This window comes from Solenopsis invicta, chromosome 2 (assembly GCF_016802725.1).
Source record: "Solenopsis invicta isolate M01_SB chromosome 2, UNIL_Sinv_3.0, whole genome shotgun sequence".
NCBI lineage: Eukaryota > Metazoa > Arthropoda > Insecta > Hymenoptera > Formicidae > Solenopsis > Solenopsis invicta.
Genome location: NC_052665.1, coordinates 745,150 through 763,462, shown reverse-complemented (window position 1 = coordinate 763,462; position 18,313 = coordinate 745,150). Strand labels below are relative to the sequence as shown.

The 18,313-nt window shown below is 29.6% G+C and overlaps 3 protein-coding genes across 4 annotated transcripts in view; 1 reads left to right on the top strand and 2 right to left on the bottom strand.

Moving 5' to 3' along the window:
- Nucleotides 1-10,865: 10,865 nt before the first annotated feature.
- LOC120360070 (alpha-tocopherol transfer protein-like) lies at nt 10,866-16,863 on the bottom strand. Of its 2 annotated transcripts, none has more exons than XM_039459714.1 (4): nt 15,222-15,355; nt 12,807-13,161; nt 12,085-12,448; nt 10,866-11,384 (listed from the first exon to the last, which is right to left on the bottom strand). In XM_039459714.1, exons 2-4 carry the CDS (start codon nt 13,088-13,090, stop codon nt 11,127-11,129), a joined length of 906 nt encoding a protein of 301 aa, XP_039315648.1. In that variant the 5' UTR covers nt 13,091-13,161; nt 15,222-15,355; the 3' UTR covers nt 10,866-11,126. The 2 variants fall into 2 exon arrangements, with proteins under 2 accessions (XP_039315648.1, XP_039315647.1); XM_039459713.1 differs by lacking the exon at nt 15,222-15,355 and adding an exon at nt 16,419-16,863 and having other exon boundaries at nt 10,870-11,384.
- The window catches only part of LOC113002998 (alpha-tocopherol transfer protein-like), a 39,792-nt gene continuing 32,344 nt past the window's right edge, over nt 10,866-18,313 (bottom strand). Inside the window, exon 5 of the mRNA XM_039459716.1 lies at nt 10,866-11,115. The gene's annotated coding sequence lies outside the window, so the exon portion shown is untranslated. The remainder of the gene's footprint in view (nt 11,116-18,313) is intronic.
- On the top strand, nt 15,480-17,682 carry LOC113004136. Its single transcript, XM_039459717.1, has 2 exons — nt 15,480-15,659; nt 17,480-17,682. Exons 1-2 carry the CDS (start codon nt 15,510-15,512, stop codon nt 17,588-17,590), a joined length of 261 nt encoding a protein of 86 aa, XP_039315651.1. The 5' UTR covers nt 15,480-15,509; the 3' UTR covers nt 17,591-17,682.

The following is an 18,313-nucleotide window of genomic DNA, read 5'->3' as shown; positions in this document are numbered from 1 at the left end:
CTTATTGGGCACAAATTTCGACATTTTTGATCACAAAAAAATATATAACGCCGATAAAAATTCACAACTGCAATGATAAGGAATTGTTGCCAGATGCCCAACCTTACATTTAAAATTTTTGATCTAACGTTTGGCGCCAGCATTTACCGCTGGCGCCATCTACTGGAAAACGGCGGTTTTCAATTTGTACTCCTAATAACATATGTTTTCTTACAAGTATTCTTATCTTGTTCTTTTTTTGAACATTTACTTTTATTTTATCTCATTTATTTTAAATTAATCTTCAATTTGTATTATCAAAAAATATAAAAATTTAGATTTATATTTACTGACAAGAAAGGTTTGCGAACACGGAAATTTAAAAAAATCTGAAATTTGGTGTACACATAGAGGAGTCCATCCGTAACACAAAAATATTTTTTATTTGTGCCCAATTTCAGTTTAAGGGGATGAAACACCCTTTTACAAAAGATCGGTTTTTTTCTTTCTAAGCGAATATTGTTGAAACTATGAGAGATAGAAAAAAATGTTCTGAATAAAAGTTGAATAGTTTGAAAAGTACTTTAACAATAATTAACAATAATTAACAATAATTAATTAACAATAATTAAAAAAAATTTTTTTTTATTGTTTAACGAAATACCCGCATTACCCAACGTTTTTTTTAATTAAAAAACATTTTTTTTAGCCAAATTAAAGCTTATTTTTATACAAATTCAACCATATATAATAAAGTGTCATTCCTATGTACCATTCTTGAAAAATAATAAACTTCTTATATTTGCACGCTATACGCACCCTGTTCGTGCGCTCGATTTTTCTCGCTCATCGCGTATTACGCGAAAGAGTGTTAAAGACAAATGAGTATAGTACAAAAAATATTAAAATAAGAGTTTTTTAATAACAATAATAATTGAAATAATAAAATAATAATGAGTTTTTTGAACTTGACTGCTAAAATTAGTCAAATATCTTTGGCGATGTTAAAGTATGTACGTAATACTTTGTACAATTAAAAACAAGTTATGAATAAAGAAATTATTATTTTTGCAAAATATCGTTTATTTATGCACTATTATGCTATTTTATTACATTATTATGCACAATAAATAAAATTTTTCCTGAAATTCTATTTTCTAACGTTTAATAACGTAGAATCACCTTGATGTCTAGATTAAAAACAAACTCGGTTTGTTTTCGCTTTGCGAGTTATTTGGCGCGACACGCGACCGCGCCTCTTAATTTTGCATACCAGACGGTAAATAAGATATTGTCTGGAACTCTATTTTTCAATGTATAATAACGCAGTCACAATGATAACTAGACTGTATTTTGCATACCAAACGATAAATAAGATTAGATAAAGAGATTTCTTGAAAATCTATTTTCTAACGTTTAAGCTATTTGCGCAAAATCTATTCGTGCAAATAAATTCATGTAATTGCGTCTTTTGAGTCATATAAATATGTCGGAGAAAGTATCATTTCCAGTTTCATTTGCGACGTCAATCAGTTACCATTCTGTTGAAAAGTTAGTAATCATTACTTGACAGAAATTTCTTTAAAATGACGCCGTTTAATGTAGCAAACATAATAAACATGTTAGCTACTACGTTTCAAATTGGGAGTATAACACAAACACTTATTACACCAATGGAAATTGAAGTACATGACAAAATTAAAAGTATTTTACAAAAAACTCAAGACACACGTTTAGTAATATTGATAGATCATAATTACGTGCTTGATTTTGACGATCCATCGGAGCCACATACCACGCAAATTGTAGAATATATTACGCCTGAAGAAAAAGAAGAAGATGAAGGCAGTTTCGAACCTGAACAGTGCATTGTTGATGATGAAGGAGGCGTAGTTGACTACAGTTATAAGAGAAATGCTGTGGAGTTTTGAAAAAGTGGAAAAAAGGCCTGTAGAACTTTACGTGCAGTACAACACAAGTTCCGCAAGGTTAAATCTTATCAGCAACTATACAGGTGGGAAACTGCAAGTATAGCAAAAGGTGGAACAAATGCAGATAAATTTGCATTTATTACGGAATATATACTGCACAAATTTCAAGAAGCTTGTGATAGAAAATCTATTATTCATGATATGAATTTAAGATTATGGGCCTTGGAGGCAAAGGATCAAGTGGATCTACCCGAATTAAGGACAAGTAAATTGTGGATTTGGAAGTTTAAAAAAGTACACCGAATTGTTTTTCGAAAAATCACCACATTCCAAACGCAATTTACATTAAAAAATGGAGACAATATATAAAATGTCGCAAAAGAATTTGTTACAACTATAAAAGCTAATCCCAGCTGTAGGACCAGAAGAAGTTTATAACGCAGACGAAAGTGGCTTCAACCTTGAAATACATTCTGGGCGGACATTAGCGAAATCAGGAGAGAAAATAATTGAGGCATCAGTTCAAAGTATATCTTCAACAACACATAGTTATACCATTATGCCACTTATTTCGGCAAGTGGAAATCTTCTTTCACATCGTTTTGAAGGAGTCTACAGGAACATTTGGACCAAGAGTGGAAGAAATTCTATTTCGTCCAGTTAACACATACACTCAGGCTTCCAAATCAGGAAAACTCACTGCAGAACATTTCAAAACTTGGTTTACCGAAGTATATTTACCGAATACTGGTCGTAAAAGCATACTTTTACTTGACTCATGGACGGGACACTGTCCGAGTCAAGTAGTTAGAGCAAGTAGTTAGAGCAACATATATCACAAGGTAAAGAAGTTACATTTTTCACTATTCCCAAAAAGACAACGGGTATCATTCAACTCTTAGACGTCTTCGGATTCCGAATTTGGAAAAACTTTGTGCGTACATTTTCGGATAATGTAATTCTTTAAGAGGAAGATATTAATTTGCACTCCCGTAATGAAATAATTAAATTACAATCCTTAACACATAATCAGTTTTCTTCTCCTAGATTCAAAAATCTTTTCAAATATTCGTGGTATAAAACGCGGATATTTGGAAACGCGTCCCGAACATTTTCAAAATCCTGTGGAATTTTGTTATTTTAAAATTGAAAAGCATAAACCTAAATGTAGTATTTATAGAAAAGCCGCTTTTATGCGCTGTGCATGGTGTGGCGAGTATTTGTGTTTCAAACATTTTTATGAAGATTATCATTACTGTAAAAAATATAATCCGTAATTTTTATAGTAGCGCTTTATACTAGATAACTCTTACAGAATACGATCAAACAACAAAGCATGTACAATTGTTTACAAGTTACAAATAAATAAATAGAAGTCAATAAAAGTATAAATTACACAGAAAAAAATTCTATATATAATTATATATAATTATATATATATATATATATAAAGTTTTTACCGGGTAAAAAATATTTTTATCTTTTACTTATTTGTATCGTACCCTTCTAGAGTTATCTAATACAAAACGCAGCTACTATTGTACAAAAATTACGGATTATATTTGTTATTTAAAATAATGCATACTTATAATTATATAATTTTAATATATGTAGGCATATTTTGTATGTAATCATATATAATTATATATATGATTATATAATTATATAATTATATATGAAAACTATATGATAGTTACACATAATAATTGCACATAATTTTCTGTAATCATTATACATATACAATTGTTAAAAATGTAAAAGGTAAAATATTTAAAGTGTGTAGAAATGTATATAGGTAGAGAATAGGGAGATAAAGAATAGGTAGCTATCGCGTAGAATTGTGTGGATGGATGCATGGATTTTAGAGTAATATTGTAAACTAATGTAAGACCCCTTCTTGGCAATCTTTTGTAAGGGGAAAAGAAATATACATCTATCTACATATACAACTGTAAGCAAATATGTATGGTTACATAAAAATACGTAAAATTATATATTTTAACGTTAAAAAGTAGAGTTTCACCTTTTTTATCGTGCGATTTGCATAATAGTGTAATAAAATAACATTGAAGTAATGTACGTTGCTATTATTATGCTTCGTCAATGATTTATTTTAAATACTTTCATCTTTTATGTCGTCGTCAGTATACATATAATATTGTCGTGCTTAAATAATTGAAAGCTATGTGAAATGTATGTTAATAATAATTAAATATCTCTGTTTGAAACCATTTGAATAATGAAGCTGCTAAACAGACTTTAAATATTTGATGAATTATACTGATTTTTTTTTTATTTATAAGAAATATCACAAAAAATGATTATGAAAAGTGTGAAAAGGGGTATGGAGATTTTCATATAAATTTACGAAGAATAAAAAATTAATTTTAGGGCTTGGTGATAAGAATAACTTGAACAATACGAATATTTTCATTTTTATCTATACTTAATTGCGTAGAGCAAAAGAAAACGAGATGCAACTTCCGTTTAAACGTTTTCTTATACGTGTAACCATTCTCGGTAGTTATTTTGCTGAAAAGAAAATGTACATTTTCTTCAAGAAGTGATTTCATCCCCTAAAGATGTAATTTGGTAAAAGCAAAAAATAATTTTGTGAACTATTCTACTTACACACAATATTTTTAAAAGTTTACTGAATTTTCGGGTTGCCTAACATTCGTCAATAAAATACATTGACCATTGCAATCAACTGTTCTACAGTCAAAATTAAATAAACGATATTTTGCAAAAATAATAATTTCTCTATTCATAACGCGTTTTTAATTGTACAAAGTATTACGTACATACTTTGACATCGCCAAAGATATTTGACTGATTTTAGCAGTCGAGTTCAAAAAACTCATTATTATTTTATTATTTCAATTATTATTATTAACAAAAAACTTTTATTTTAATATTCTTTGTACTATACTTTTTTTTTTAACGCTCTTTTGTGTAATACGCAGTGAGCGGAAAAAATCGAGCGCACGAACAGGGTGCGTATAACGTGCAAATATAAGAAGTTTATTATTTTTCAAGAATGGTACATAGGAATGACACTTTATTATATATAGTTAGATTTATATAAAAATAAAATTTAATTTGGTTGAAAAAAAATTTTTTTAATTAAAAAAAATCTGGGTGGTGGAGGTATTTTGTTAAACAATAACAAAAAAAATTTTTTTAAATTATTGTTGTAAAGTACTCTTCAAACCATTCAACTTTTATTCAAAACATTTTTCTCTATCTCTTATAGTTTCGACAATATTCGCTTGGAAAGAAAAAAAACAATTTTTTTCAAAAGGGTGTTTTACCCCCTTAAACTGAAATTGGGCACAAATAAAAAATATTTTTGTGTTACGGGTGGACTCCTCTATGTGTACACCAAATTTCAGATTTTTTTGAAATTCCTGATTTGCGAACCTTCCTTGTGAGATCCGCGCGCTTACAACACGTTCCTGAGAGACTGGAGGGGTAGGCCGCCCAGCGGCCAGCCCGGCCCGCCTGGCAGCACTGCGTTCATGATCGAATGCTGCGGTGATCGTTGGTGCAGCATGAATGTAAAAATAAGAAAGGAACGTAATTTTTAAAATCGGTACCCTAGGCGTCAATGCAACGCATTATACATTTTGTTGCATTAGAAATAACGAGCGTTTGCAATACTTATTGATTTAACTTTCTAGAAACGATAGAACGTTAACTAGTACGCTAGTGCAGAAATCTGACCTGCAAATGTGCACTATACAGCGGACAAAATTATTGAGTTAACTACTTTATTTCTGAAAGTTATACGCCCGGTTAAATTAAATTTTTTACTTGAAAGTCGTGGTAATTGTTTACCACAAAGCAATATTAATCGTAAAAAAGTAAGTGATTTCCGTGTTACAACACGATTCAATTGTCGATTCAAGCACGAAGAAAAGAAAAAAGCTGAAAACAGATTGCGCGAGTCGGACGTTGAGCATTTCTGATTTATGGTTTTTGCTTTCTGTTACAAACAAATCTTTGATTCTAAATTTTTACTTGTAACGAAGAAGAATACTGCTGATTTATGGCGCTTTTGTTAGGATGACACCGGGGCAGACCGCTCTCTCTTCCGTCCCTTACTACGCTACTGCACATTTGCGTTTCAACGCTTACCTTGTGGCTGACAAACAACTAAAGAAACTCAATTAAGTGTAATGATGTATGTGAACATATATGTATATATACAAAAAGCCGTTGTATTCTTTCGAGTAATTTATTTACGTAACAATTCTTTATAGTCTTATGCATGCATATTGTGTGCGCGCAGAGCATGATAATATCAAGATAATTATAATATTATAATATATTATAATATAAATTTTTTTTTGTTTTTATCTTATAATGTGTAAATGTTGATATAACTTATAAACATTAAAATAATTGTTAAATAAGAGAAATATGATGGAAAGCAAAATCAGTTTTATTTTTGAAAAAACTATCGAAAATTTCCCACAATTATTGACATGCAAATAGGACAAATAAGAGTCAAATACAAAGTATAATAATTATTACACAAAAGTATTTTTAATATGCATTTATTTCATTTCCGTTTAAATCCTATATTTCTTGATATCTCTTATTTAAAAACTGTTTTGTATTTAATACTTTTTATTGATTGGGAGAACGTTAAAATATCAAATACACTAAAGTTTTTCAAAAAGAAACCTGGTTTAAAATTTTTTAAAATTTGAAACTTTTTTCTGAATTTATATTAGAATATCTATTATAACGAAAATAACTTAGATTACTTAGATTACATCAAAATATTTAAAATAAAATATCTAAAAATAAGCTAACAGACTAAAGAGGTTAAAAAACACCATCCATTTTGGCAAGACACAGGTCCATCCAATGACAAAGTAGAGGGGCAGAGGGGGGTGTTGATGTCATCAGCTGGATTTTTGCTTATTACTGTATGTACAATACACGATTGAAGAGATATTATGACCTTATTTGGCCGATACGTCCTCACTATCGACAATTTTTTTTGTTTTTTAATAAAAAAGAAGTTGATCTTTTTTGTTTATCATCTACTAGTGATAGACCGTTATTTTGTTATCTGTTACTGAGTAACCGTTATTGAAAAATAACTTCAATAACCGTTATTAAATTTGGAAAATAACGGTTACCGGACTAAACAGCTGTTTTTAACAAATTACAATTTTACAAGCATAATAATGTCAATATTACATTTGTCGTACAATAAATTTTATAAACATGTCGATTGATTGTAGACTAAAAAAATTCTTGAGTCTTTAGAAAGCTTCTATCCTGCAGCCAATCAACACTCAAATATGATTGTGTAGGGCGAATAACCTTATTGAGGCGGCCACAATTAAAATCTTAATACGTTTTATTATTATTATTGTTATTATTATTATTATTTACCATAGAATTCATCAATTTTTTTCTGTATTTTATGTTAAATTTTATTTTGTTTATTAAATATGTTATTACTTTCATATTTAAAAAAAGTTTAAATTACATAATTTTGTTTATATGTATGTATATTTTTAAAATAAAATACAGTAAGGAGCAAAAGTGAACACACATGTGGCATTTTAAGAAAAATAAATTTTTATTTGATATATGCACTTAAAATAAAAAACAAACAATATACATTATATAAAGTATAATATTTTAGTATATTACATTATATAAAGTATAATAGTTTTTCAAAAACATTTTAACCATCGTGATATTTTTATTTTTGTGATTAATACAAATATTTTTCGTGTAATCGGTTTTGCACCATAAGTCAGTTTAAATAAACATTTTAGTTTTGTAAACATTTAATATTTCATCCATATTCCTTTGGCTTTCATAATGCCTCGAACACGCTTAAGCATACTTGTCACAACACTTTCACAATATTCTAGCGTAACAAAGTACCACTGTTCTTGCACTCTTTTAAATAAATCATTCGTTTTTATTGACGGAGCCTTATAGTCATTCATTAATTTCATTTTTAAGTATGCCCAGATATTTTCAATAGGATTTAAAACTGGACTTTGAGCAGGCCACTCCATTGTTTGAAACGGTTTAGACTAAAACCAATTTCCCATGCTCTTCGCAGAATGACTGGAAGCGTTATCATGTTGGAATGTAAAATCATACTCTGGCATCGGCATGTTGTCAACCGTTTCCAGTAAATTCTTTACTAGAATGTCCTTATAACTATATTAGTTTATTGTACTTTGAATTTGATGTAATGGACTCATACCATACGCTGTAATACATCTCTATATCATAACTGAACCTCCGCCAAATTTAATTGTCTGTTTAACATGACGCGGTAAAAGAGGTTCGCCTTTCCTTCTCCAACACCAAGAACGTCCATCCGATAAAATTCTATTAATTTTAAACTTGTCAGAGAATATTACGTTCTTCCATTGTTCAATATTCCAATTTATATATTTTTTTACAAATCCCAAACAAGCTTTAATATTTTTATTTGAAGAAGCAGCTTTCTTTTTTTTTCACTTGACACAAAATTAACTTCCTTTAATGCTCTTCGAGCAGTCCACTTGCTGATCTTCTTCCCAACATTCTTTCCAATAATTTTGCAGCCATTGATGCTGTCGCAGCAGCTTCTGATGTAATGTAATATGTTAGTCTTCTCTTATCCTGACGTAATAATAATTTAGGAACGACCTTCGGATAATTAGGACGACCTTCAAAAGGAACATCGCTGCAGTATCGCTTACGTATTTTTTGCATTATTGCCTAACTGACGGCAAACATTTGGACAACTTTTCTCGTTGATAAGCCACTTTTTAATTCCAAAATAATATTATTCCTCACAGTTCTAGACAGTGGCCCTTTATGATAATATAGTAATCCATCATATTGCTCGAATAACGATAAACTAACTACTAGAGTACTCTTGCTCACATTGTCAGTAGTTGTTTACAAAATCTAAAGTTTACGGTTTTTAAAGACAAGAGTCTTAAGGCGGAGCAAAACCGATTACACGAAAAATATTTGTATAAATCACAAGAATAAAGCTATCACGATGGTTAAAATCTTTTTGAAAAGCTAAAACTTTGTACTTTATACTATGTATTTTATTTGTTTTATATTCTAAGTGCAAATATTAAATAAAATTTTATTTTTCTTAAAATGTTGCATGTGTGTTCACTTTTGCTCCTCACTGTATGTAATAAAAAAAATAAAAAAAAAAAAATTTCAAAAATAATATTTTTCTGTTTTTTTCTTTAATAACAATATTTTACCTTAATTATATTAATATTTTTTTTGTATAAAATTTAGCTTAATTAATATGATAGATAATTAGTTAAGATTTTCTAATATAGGTAAATTATTGTAAATTATAATGTGATTAAATACTAGTAATCATTTAATCAAATACCTGTTGCAATAACCAGTTATTTTAAAATAACGGTTATAACCAAATAGTAAAAATAATTGTTTAGCCCATCACTATCGGCCGTTTACTGATTTATTTAAAAAAATCATTGGGGTTTTCAATGCCTTCTACAATCTATGCAAAGGATTGTTTCGGATAGTTTAGGATTACACTATGCATCCATTAGGTAAAACATTATAAAGTATGAACTACAAAATAATACTTAGAAGAAAGTACGGTAAGACAGGGTAGTTAAGCTTTAAGAATTATTAAAAGCTAGGTTTTCATAATTAACAAGTCATCTTTATTTTTACAATACTCTTTGAACATTTGTCTTTGAATATATTTATCATTAATCCTTAAACACACCAATCCTGTAAAATACAGAAACACATTTTCGAGTCTGAAAGACTTTTCCAAATTTGAAAAGCTATAACTTTGATTACAATCAATATTTTTCAACAATTTTTTTTTTAATAAAAGTTCAGAATCTTAGGGGTGTGACTGCACAATCGGCATTGCCAAAAAACAATTTATTGAAAAGTTATAAAGGAAGAACCATTAAGCAAAAATGAGAATTTGGTCAAAAATTCTTTTCCTTCAAAAAATCATATCTTTGCAATAAAAAACTTTTAAGGACTTTCAAATACGGTGTTTTAAAGCTAAAGAGTCACACTTTCAAAATAAAATTTGGCAAAGTCATTCTTTTTAAAAAGTATAATTATGTAACATGGAGAATATGAGGTAATTTTGGACATCTAAAAATCCACTTAAAAAAAATCATATCTTTGCAACGAAAAACTTTAAAGAACTTTACAATACGGTGTTTTAAAGGTAACGATTTATACTCTCAAAAAAAAATTATATCATTGTCATTTCTATTAAAAAATGTACTTATGTAACAAAGCGAATATGAGGTATTTTTGATTAAATCGTGTCTAAAATTGAAAATTAATGTGTTTCATGATATATTTCAGAAAAACTCCTTTTTCTAGAGCATTTGATAGTATTCCAACTTTAGACAGAGTATATGCAAGTAACATCTGCGAATTGACCTGTTTGAACGTATTTTGTCCAGCTTTTTTATGTAAACTAGTCACAAAAAAGTTTCACTTACACACTATATAGATCGCATTGACCCTAACAAAATTTGGCTGCCGTGCCGTTCGAATTCTAGTTGACCAATGAAGTTGATCAACCATATCAATCGAAAGAGGAGATTTCAAACTTTTTTTACGTCTTGGTTCGAACTTCATATCTCATTCCGTCTTCACATAGCAAGCGTTCAAAACTTTATATGGGGTCTCTTAGACCCACTTACGTGTTTAACGGTTAATCATAGATAAATGGACTACCGATTTTATTATTTCATTTTTTGCTGCAGCTTTTTTTACTTTTTGTTACTAACCAATTTTGTAATTAAACTTGATTTTTTATGTTATCATATTAAACAAATTCTTAGTTATTCTATAAGAATTACTAATAAAGTATAGTAAATATAACGGTCTTGAATAAAGAGATTTTTATTATTAATAATTTTTTTTAAGAAAAAAAGTCTATTTATTTCCTTTACCATCTATTAATTTATTTAAAATCGAAAAATCACTAGGGTTTACAACACCTTCCATAACCTTTGCAGAGAATTGATTCAGATAGATACACTGCACATCAATTACATATTTACGTAAAACCTTGTAAAGTACAAAATAATACTACAAAAAGAAATCGTACATAAGAATGTAATAATTAGTTATAATCGTATTTGTATATGTTTATAAATTGTTAGTTATAAATATTATAAGATTATATCTACAGTTTCATTAATCTATGTCGAGTTTTCTAAAGTTACCCTCTACACCGAACAAATCACTCGCTGACTTGCTCTTGCCAATTCTCAACGCTTCGTTAACACGTCCGGTTGCTTCGTCCTGCAGGAACCATTCACGATAGTCTTCGATTCGCTTTATTTGAATTTCGTTTAATTCTTGTATTGAACCTCCATTTCCATACGCCTCATTCGGCAGCGCGTCTATCGAAATGTACTTGGAAAGGCTTTCCAACGATGAATGAAAATGTATCTAGAAAAGTTAAAAAAATTTAGAAGAAATTTATTTGAATAACAAATAGATTATAGTAGTATTAAAACTTGAGGTTCATTTTTAAAATTAAAATTTTAATGTTATATAAGGAGACAGATATTTTTACGTTTATCGATAACGCTCAAAAATTATATTTTGCATAATTCTAAGTTTATTTAAATCTATAAAAGTAATTAAAAATAACGTAAAAATAATTGAATTAAATAATTAAACAAAACAATTGTTTGATCAAGTCGAGTCTTGGTGCTTAATAATATTTCTATGAATTTTTACAATTTCTAGAATTCATGTAAACTGCGCGTCGATTGCGTGTTGGTCTTGAAATATAGTTATAAATAGAAGCTGGAATACATAGTATCATAAATTAAATCGACAAGCAATTTACTTTGCTAACAAGCATTTCACAACATTGTAAAGAATATTCTTTATATTGCAAACAATATTCTGGCTGAAATAATATTTAAAATAAAAAATGTTTTTCTTCATTTGTGCACATTATTAATCTTAATCTTATTTTTTGTTTAGAATTGTTTATTATTGTTTAAAAATAATGGTTTGTGACATTACAGAATTATTTAATTGCTATTATTTAATAAACGCATTTCTTAAAAATGCGGATACTGATAATAAATAATTACAATGAAACTTATTTTCAATAAAATTAATCAGTTATATTTACCATGTCTATCATCTCTTTCTTCATAAAAGGTTTGGCAATATTCATGAGCAATTCCATGGCAGGTGGTGCGTTTATGACATGGAGGTCTTTTAGACGTACTGGCATTGCCTCTTGAATATAGTCTAAAGCTATCTTGGTTGCTAATGGTCTTATTTTTGCGATATGACCAAAAGATAGTTTATCTGCATTGCCAATAAAGACATAACCATTGTTTGTACCATCCGTTAGATAAATAATGTCGCTTAACATCAGGATATATTTGATTGTTGCATTCAAGTTAAAGTGTGAAGGATCACCATCCAGAAGTGTTGCATACATCAGCGTGTAACCATCATTCGTTACTCCACTCAGAGGGGAAAAAAGCCTTTTTAAATCAAATTGATTTATCTCAATTTATTAATAGACGATATAAAAAATATTAGTAAAAATATTCTTCATTACTGTTAAAAACTTACAATTAAATATAGTATACCTATATACTTTGTAAAATTTATTTTATTTATCCGAATACTATTTTATTTTTTAGTACACTTTTAAAAATGTGTATTATATTTAATACCTCATATATTATAAATTAGTGATTTTATACACATGACGTTATCTATATATTAATACAATTATAACAGTTTGTGAGAGTTGTACATGCATGCATGCATATAAATATATGAATTTATACTATTACTATTGTATATTACTTCACTAATATGGATAAAGTTGCTTACGTGACTTTGAAGGCTTGTTGTAGTTCTTTTTCAACGAGTGGATCTCTATTGCAAAATAATTCTGGTAAATGCGTCCTAGTCGTGTAATAATTCTCGATTGTATTTTTAGCAAATTCTACGTTATAATAATTTCTGTGAAGAAACAAAGCGAGAAAGCTATCCTCAATTTTTGGTAAGTGAGGTTGTTTCTCGCACCATTCTCTCAGTGATTGTATATCGGATAGCTTCAATTGAGGATTTTTTTTCGTTTCCTCGTCTAATGTGATTCTTCTTATCATTGACATTGAAACGCAGTTTGAATTACAATAACCAATATATTTAACTATATCGGATTGTGTTTGAGTAGACAAAATATCTAGAAAAAAATTAATTATAAGTTAGCTTTTTTTATTTTAAATTTATTGGACAATAATTGAAATAGAAAGTTCTGCAAAACTAATTGATTATTGGTCTCAACATAAGAATCTTTTTAAATAGATAATTTTGATAAAAAATTATTTTTTAAACAATAAATAATTAAAAATTAATCATGCAAAGGAAGATTATTATACTGTATATAATTTATATCTAACTATATTATACTTTTAGAATATTTCAATTATTATTCCCTCATCAATAATTAAAAAGAAACTTGAGAGAAATTATGGTAATTATAATATATATTACTTATTAAAAAAAAGTATTTAAAACATTATAAAAAATCTTTTCAATAAATTTTTTTCTGATGTTATTTTTTTGCTCTTTTACATTGGAAACATTAAAGAAATGATTTAAATCTTTATTTGATTTGATTTTAAACACATTGCATTGTTATATATTGTATAAAAATATATATATATATATATGTTATTGATTTTTAAATAAAATGAGTTTTGTGAATTTAGATCTTATTCGTCTAATTTTGTTATTCTTAGAAGCAGCATAATGATGTATACGAAGAGTGAAAAACTTTTCTAAGAGAATACGAATTAATTGATTTCTATGATCCATCAATGGAGCTTGATTAAAAGCATGTTTCTTTTCAGTAAATAAATCATTTATTTTTAGTTTTATTAATGTTAAATTTATCAGTTTCTTTATTACGTTTGTAAACGTCAAAATATTAAAAAAAAAAAAAAAACAAGTGAAAATTCCCCACGCGCGTCATTAGACAAAGACAGAAGAGTGCTCCAAAGCTTGCTATCTTTTTCTAGTTTTTCACGTCCCCACTCCTCGAATGCTCGGTCTATAGATTCTATGTCTATGGGTCGAATGCATGAGCGAAGGTAGTATATTGATGTCTTATAACCTACAACCGGGACAGGCAGTGACAGAAAAACGCGCTTGTTCGAATTCCGCAAAAAACGTATTTTCATGAGGTCGAGCGCAGTGTTGTTAGACGGGCCCGGTTTTTGCGCATGGCTACAATCAGCGCTGTAACTGGTGTACCGAGAAAGGGGCGCGTTGCGGGCTCGTCATATGATTAGGATAGGGTAAGGTAAATATACATCGGTTTGTTCACGTTGCTTTCACTCAATATTTTTTTTCGCATTGAATATCTTTGTTGTCTCCCTCTTCTATATATCTCTCCTATATATCTTTTTTATTTGCTTAAATGTATATTTATTTTATTTTAAGTACAAGAATTTTTAAAGATTTTAAGCAACGCGAACTAATCTATTTATTTTAATATAGATTTATAAAATTCAGAGACAAAAGAAGCAATCAAAAAACGTCAGTTTGCAGAATTCCAAAATTGGTATGGGTTACCAAAGATCTCCTTTCTGTCACTAAAATCTACTTTACTGAAGCCTCATTTGACGCGCATGCGTGAAAAACCGGGCCCGTCTAACAACACTGGTCGAGCGTGTTCTCGACTTTGGACGCTGTTTTTAGCTTTCGGCTGTACTACGCGCGTTTTGCGCGTGTAGCTGCGTTTCGTACTGAAAACATCGTCCTCAGTCAAGAACGGCAAATCTCAGCCCATGTTGCATAATATACTATTCGGAAAAGTTGTGCACTGTATTGTTAAATTATGAGCAAACGACTAGCAATATGTTAGCCGTCTGCATGTAATTTGTCAGTATATGGGACAATATATGAGTTATAGCATTTTCTACTGCAATGGTTTTTAATCCGTGTTCGTCGCCATTTGCCGAAACGAATGATCGTCCATTCTAATTCAATGATTCCGGCAAATGGCAATGAATCTGGGTTAAAAACCATTGCAGTAGAAAACGCTATTAACCACTTGTAAGCAATATACACGATGTAACACGTTCTTCAAATAAAATTCATGCTAATCTGTTACAAAATTCTCATGCATATTGCGTGTAAAATGCATATTGCGTGTAAAAATTTGCACGCAAGAAATTTATTTGGGTAACGTGCCTGAATTAATTATGACTGGTATATAAGTATTAACAAATTTAATACCTATGAGAAATTACTTCTCAATTTCTATTATTAAGGAACACTTTTCTTTTCTTTCACAACACTTTTTTTTGCACTTTAATGTAATATTTTTAATGTTATAGCGTTTTTCACTGGGAGAACTGGTGCGCACTGAGTGCGCACTCGCTACGGGCAACGTGTTTCACTGAACGTTTCGGTGCGCATGAAACCGGTGCGCGCAGTTTCACTGGGAAGGCTAGTGCCGAATTTTTGCCCTTTCGTGCAAGATTTCGGCACGAGCTCCCAGAGACGGTGCCAGTTCAGTGCAACATGGCTGCGCGGGACGCACGATTAGCAATTGCATTACTAGATTTGCTTTCTTCATCATCATCTAGCAGTGATGAAGTATTAAAAAATCCACGGAAAATTCCGAAAATCAAAAATTTTGTTCAGGTGGTGCATAACTTAACGGATAAAGATGTAAGTACATCTGTTTTCATTGTTTCTGCAGATTATATTGTATTACACGTGAAGCAATAATATATATTGTATAAATATATAGTATCAATACTACAAATAATTATCAAAATATTTAAGATAGACTTGGTAGTATTAAAATTAGAGAATAAAACGTAGGAAATGCGAGTCAAATGCGGTAGTTGGTGCGTCAATAATATAAATAGTAAATATATTTCGCTATCAGTACATATACAAATGTGAATACAAATAACGGACGCGTTTCGACTTTCTTTGAAGTCATTCTCAACGATAATTTTAAATTAACAATTAGCATATATGATTTTGTTAATTGAAAATTATCGTTGAGAATGACTTCAAGGAAAGTTGAAACGCGTCCGTTATTTGTATTCACGTTTATGTATTAATAGCGAAATATATGTATTATTATATTGACGCACCAACTATTGCGTTTGATTCGTATTTCCTACGTTTTATTCTCTAATACAAATAATTATATTATTAATAATTGTATTATTAATTATATTATTATTATTACTATTATTACTATTACTACTATTACTATTACTATTATTATTATATTACATTATTATTATTAATTATTTTTAATCTAATGGAGTCTGTGGTACTTACCAATTAATTTTATTATTTTATTAATTTTATTATTATTTTTATTAATTAATTTTATAGAAATTTATCAATTTCTTTTCTAACATGTGCATTGAATAACCTCAAAAACCAAGATTATAAGTATATACTTACTCTTTAATTTATTATATAAGTCCGTTTCAAGCGGCTCAAGGGTTAAAGTTAATATTTCAGTATTTATTCTAAAAGAAATACATAAACTAATCGATCCTTCCATATTAAATTACAAATTTTTGTGATGCTAATGTTCAAAAGGTATCGAATATAATGCGCCATAAAACTGCACGGAAAATAATGGACGTGTTTAGCTGAGAGTGCAAGAAACTCGCACTGTCAGTGCACTCGGGCAGTGTCGCTTGAACTCGGCGAATTTCCAGTGCGCACTCAGTGTCGCCCAGTGAAAAACGCTATTAGTATACTACCGAGTAGTCTATTAACTTAGCGAGCATGGAACTAGTTTATTATTAATGCGAGTTTGATTATATTGTAAATCAAATTCTAATTAGCATAACGCATGGAAAATAAAATAATGTATATAACACATAATTTCTATTATCATATAATACTATCGTAATGCGCACACATATGCAGTGGCGTAGTAAGGCATTACAGCGCCTGAAGCGGTCCTGTCCTCCTGCCGACCTGTGTCTTCTTTAGTACATTATTAATAGCAACTAATTATCTTTTCCAATTTATTAAGCAATATCTTTATTTTACATTTTATTTCTTCTTTCCCATGTACAATGTATTATCAATTGAACATTTAAACAATAAATAATATTTTTCTAAATTTTAAACAAATTAAAAATTTTCAGTAAATTAATTTAAGAAAAACTACAATTGTTTAAATAATTAAAAAAAACTATAATTGTTTTATTTATTAAAATAATTTAAATTAAAAGCTTTGTTTGCAAGTGGTAACATTCACACTCAGAAAAATTCGTAAAGCTATTGTCAAATTTACTAGCATTTCAGTAAAACCGCATTTGCCTATCCATATAAGAAATGTTTCATGAAGATGCTTTTACACATAAAGTTGCATTTATTATTGAATCATTGATGCAACTTAATGTATAAGAATATTTATTTTATTTACTTATACATTATAGTGTTTAAGAAATATTCTTATTTTTATTGTACAGTGCATTGCATTGATGCCTGGGGATTGATTTTAGGGACCACGTTATTTTTACGTTCATGCAGAGCTGCCAGGCGGGCCGGGTTGCCCCTCCAGTCCTTCTCACGAACAAGTTGTAAAAGCGCGGATCCCGAGTAAAAATGAATAAATACTTTGTTTGTTTATAATAAATAATAATTATAAAGTTTATTTTGTTTAAAAATTAGATTATAATTGCAAATTTGTAATATAATTGTATAATATCCTTGTATTGTATAAAATCCTTAATCATTTTTAACAAATAAAATATTTCATTATAATTATATATTAGGAGTACAAATTGAAAACCGCCGTTTTTTGTCAAAATTTGAGGATTGATTGTTGAAAAATGGTTACATATTTATTCTTGAAAGTATTGTCCATCGCTGGCCACTACTTTCTTCCACCTTTCGGGCAGCATACGAATCCCGCGTTGAAAAAACTGCTCATCTTTTGCGGCGATCCACGAATCGACCCAGTTTTTGGCCTCTTGGTAATAATGGAAGTGCTGCTCAGCCAGGCCATGCGCCATTGATCGGAACAAGTGGTAATCTGAAGGGGCGATGTCAGGAGAATACGGCGGATGAGGTAAGACGTCCCATTTCAATGTTTCCAGATAGGTTTTAACGACCTGAGCAACATGTAGCCGAGCGTTGTCGTGTAGCAACATCACTTTTTCGTGTCTTTGCTCGTATTGTGGCCGTTTTGCCTGCCATGCTCGGCTCAAACGCATTAGTTGTGTTCGGTAGCGAGCTCCTGTGATGGTTTCACCCGGTTGCAACAGCTCATAATAAATCACGCCGAGCTGGTCCCACCAAATACACAGCATGAGCTTCGAGCCATGGATGTTTGG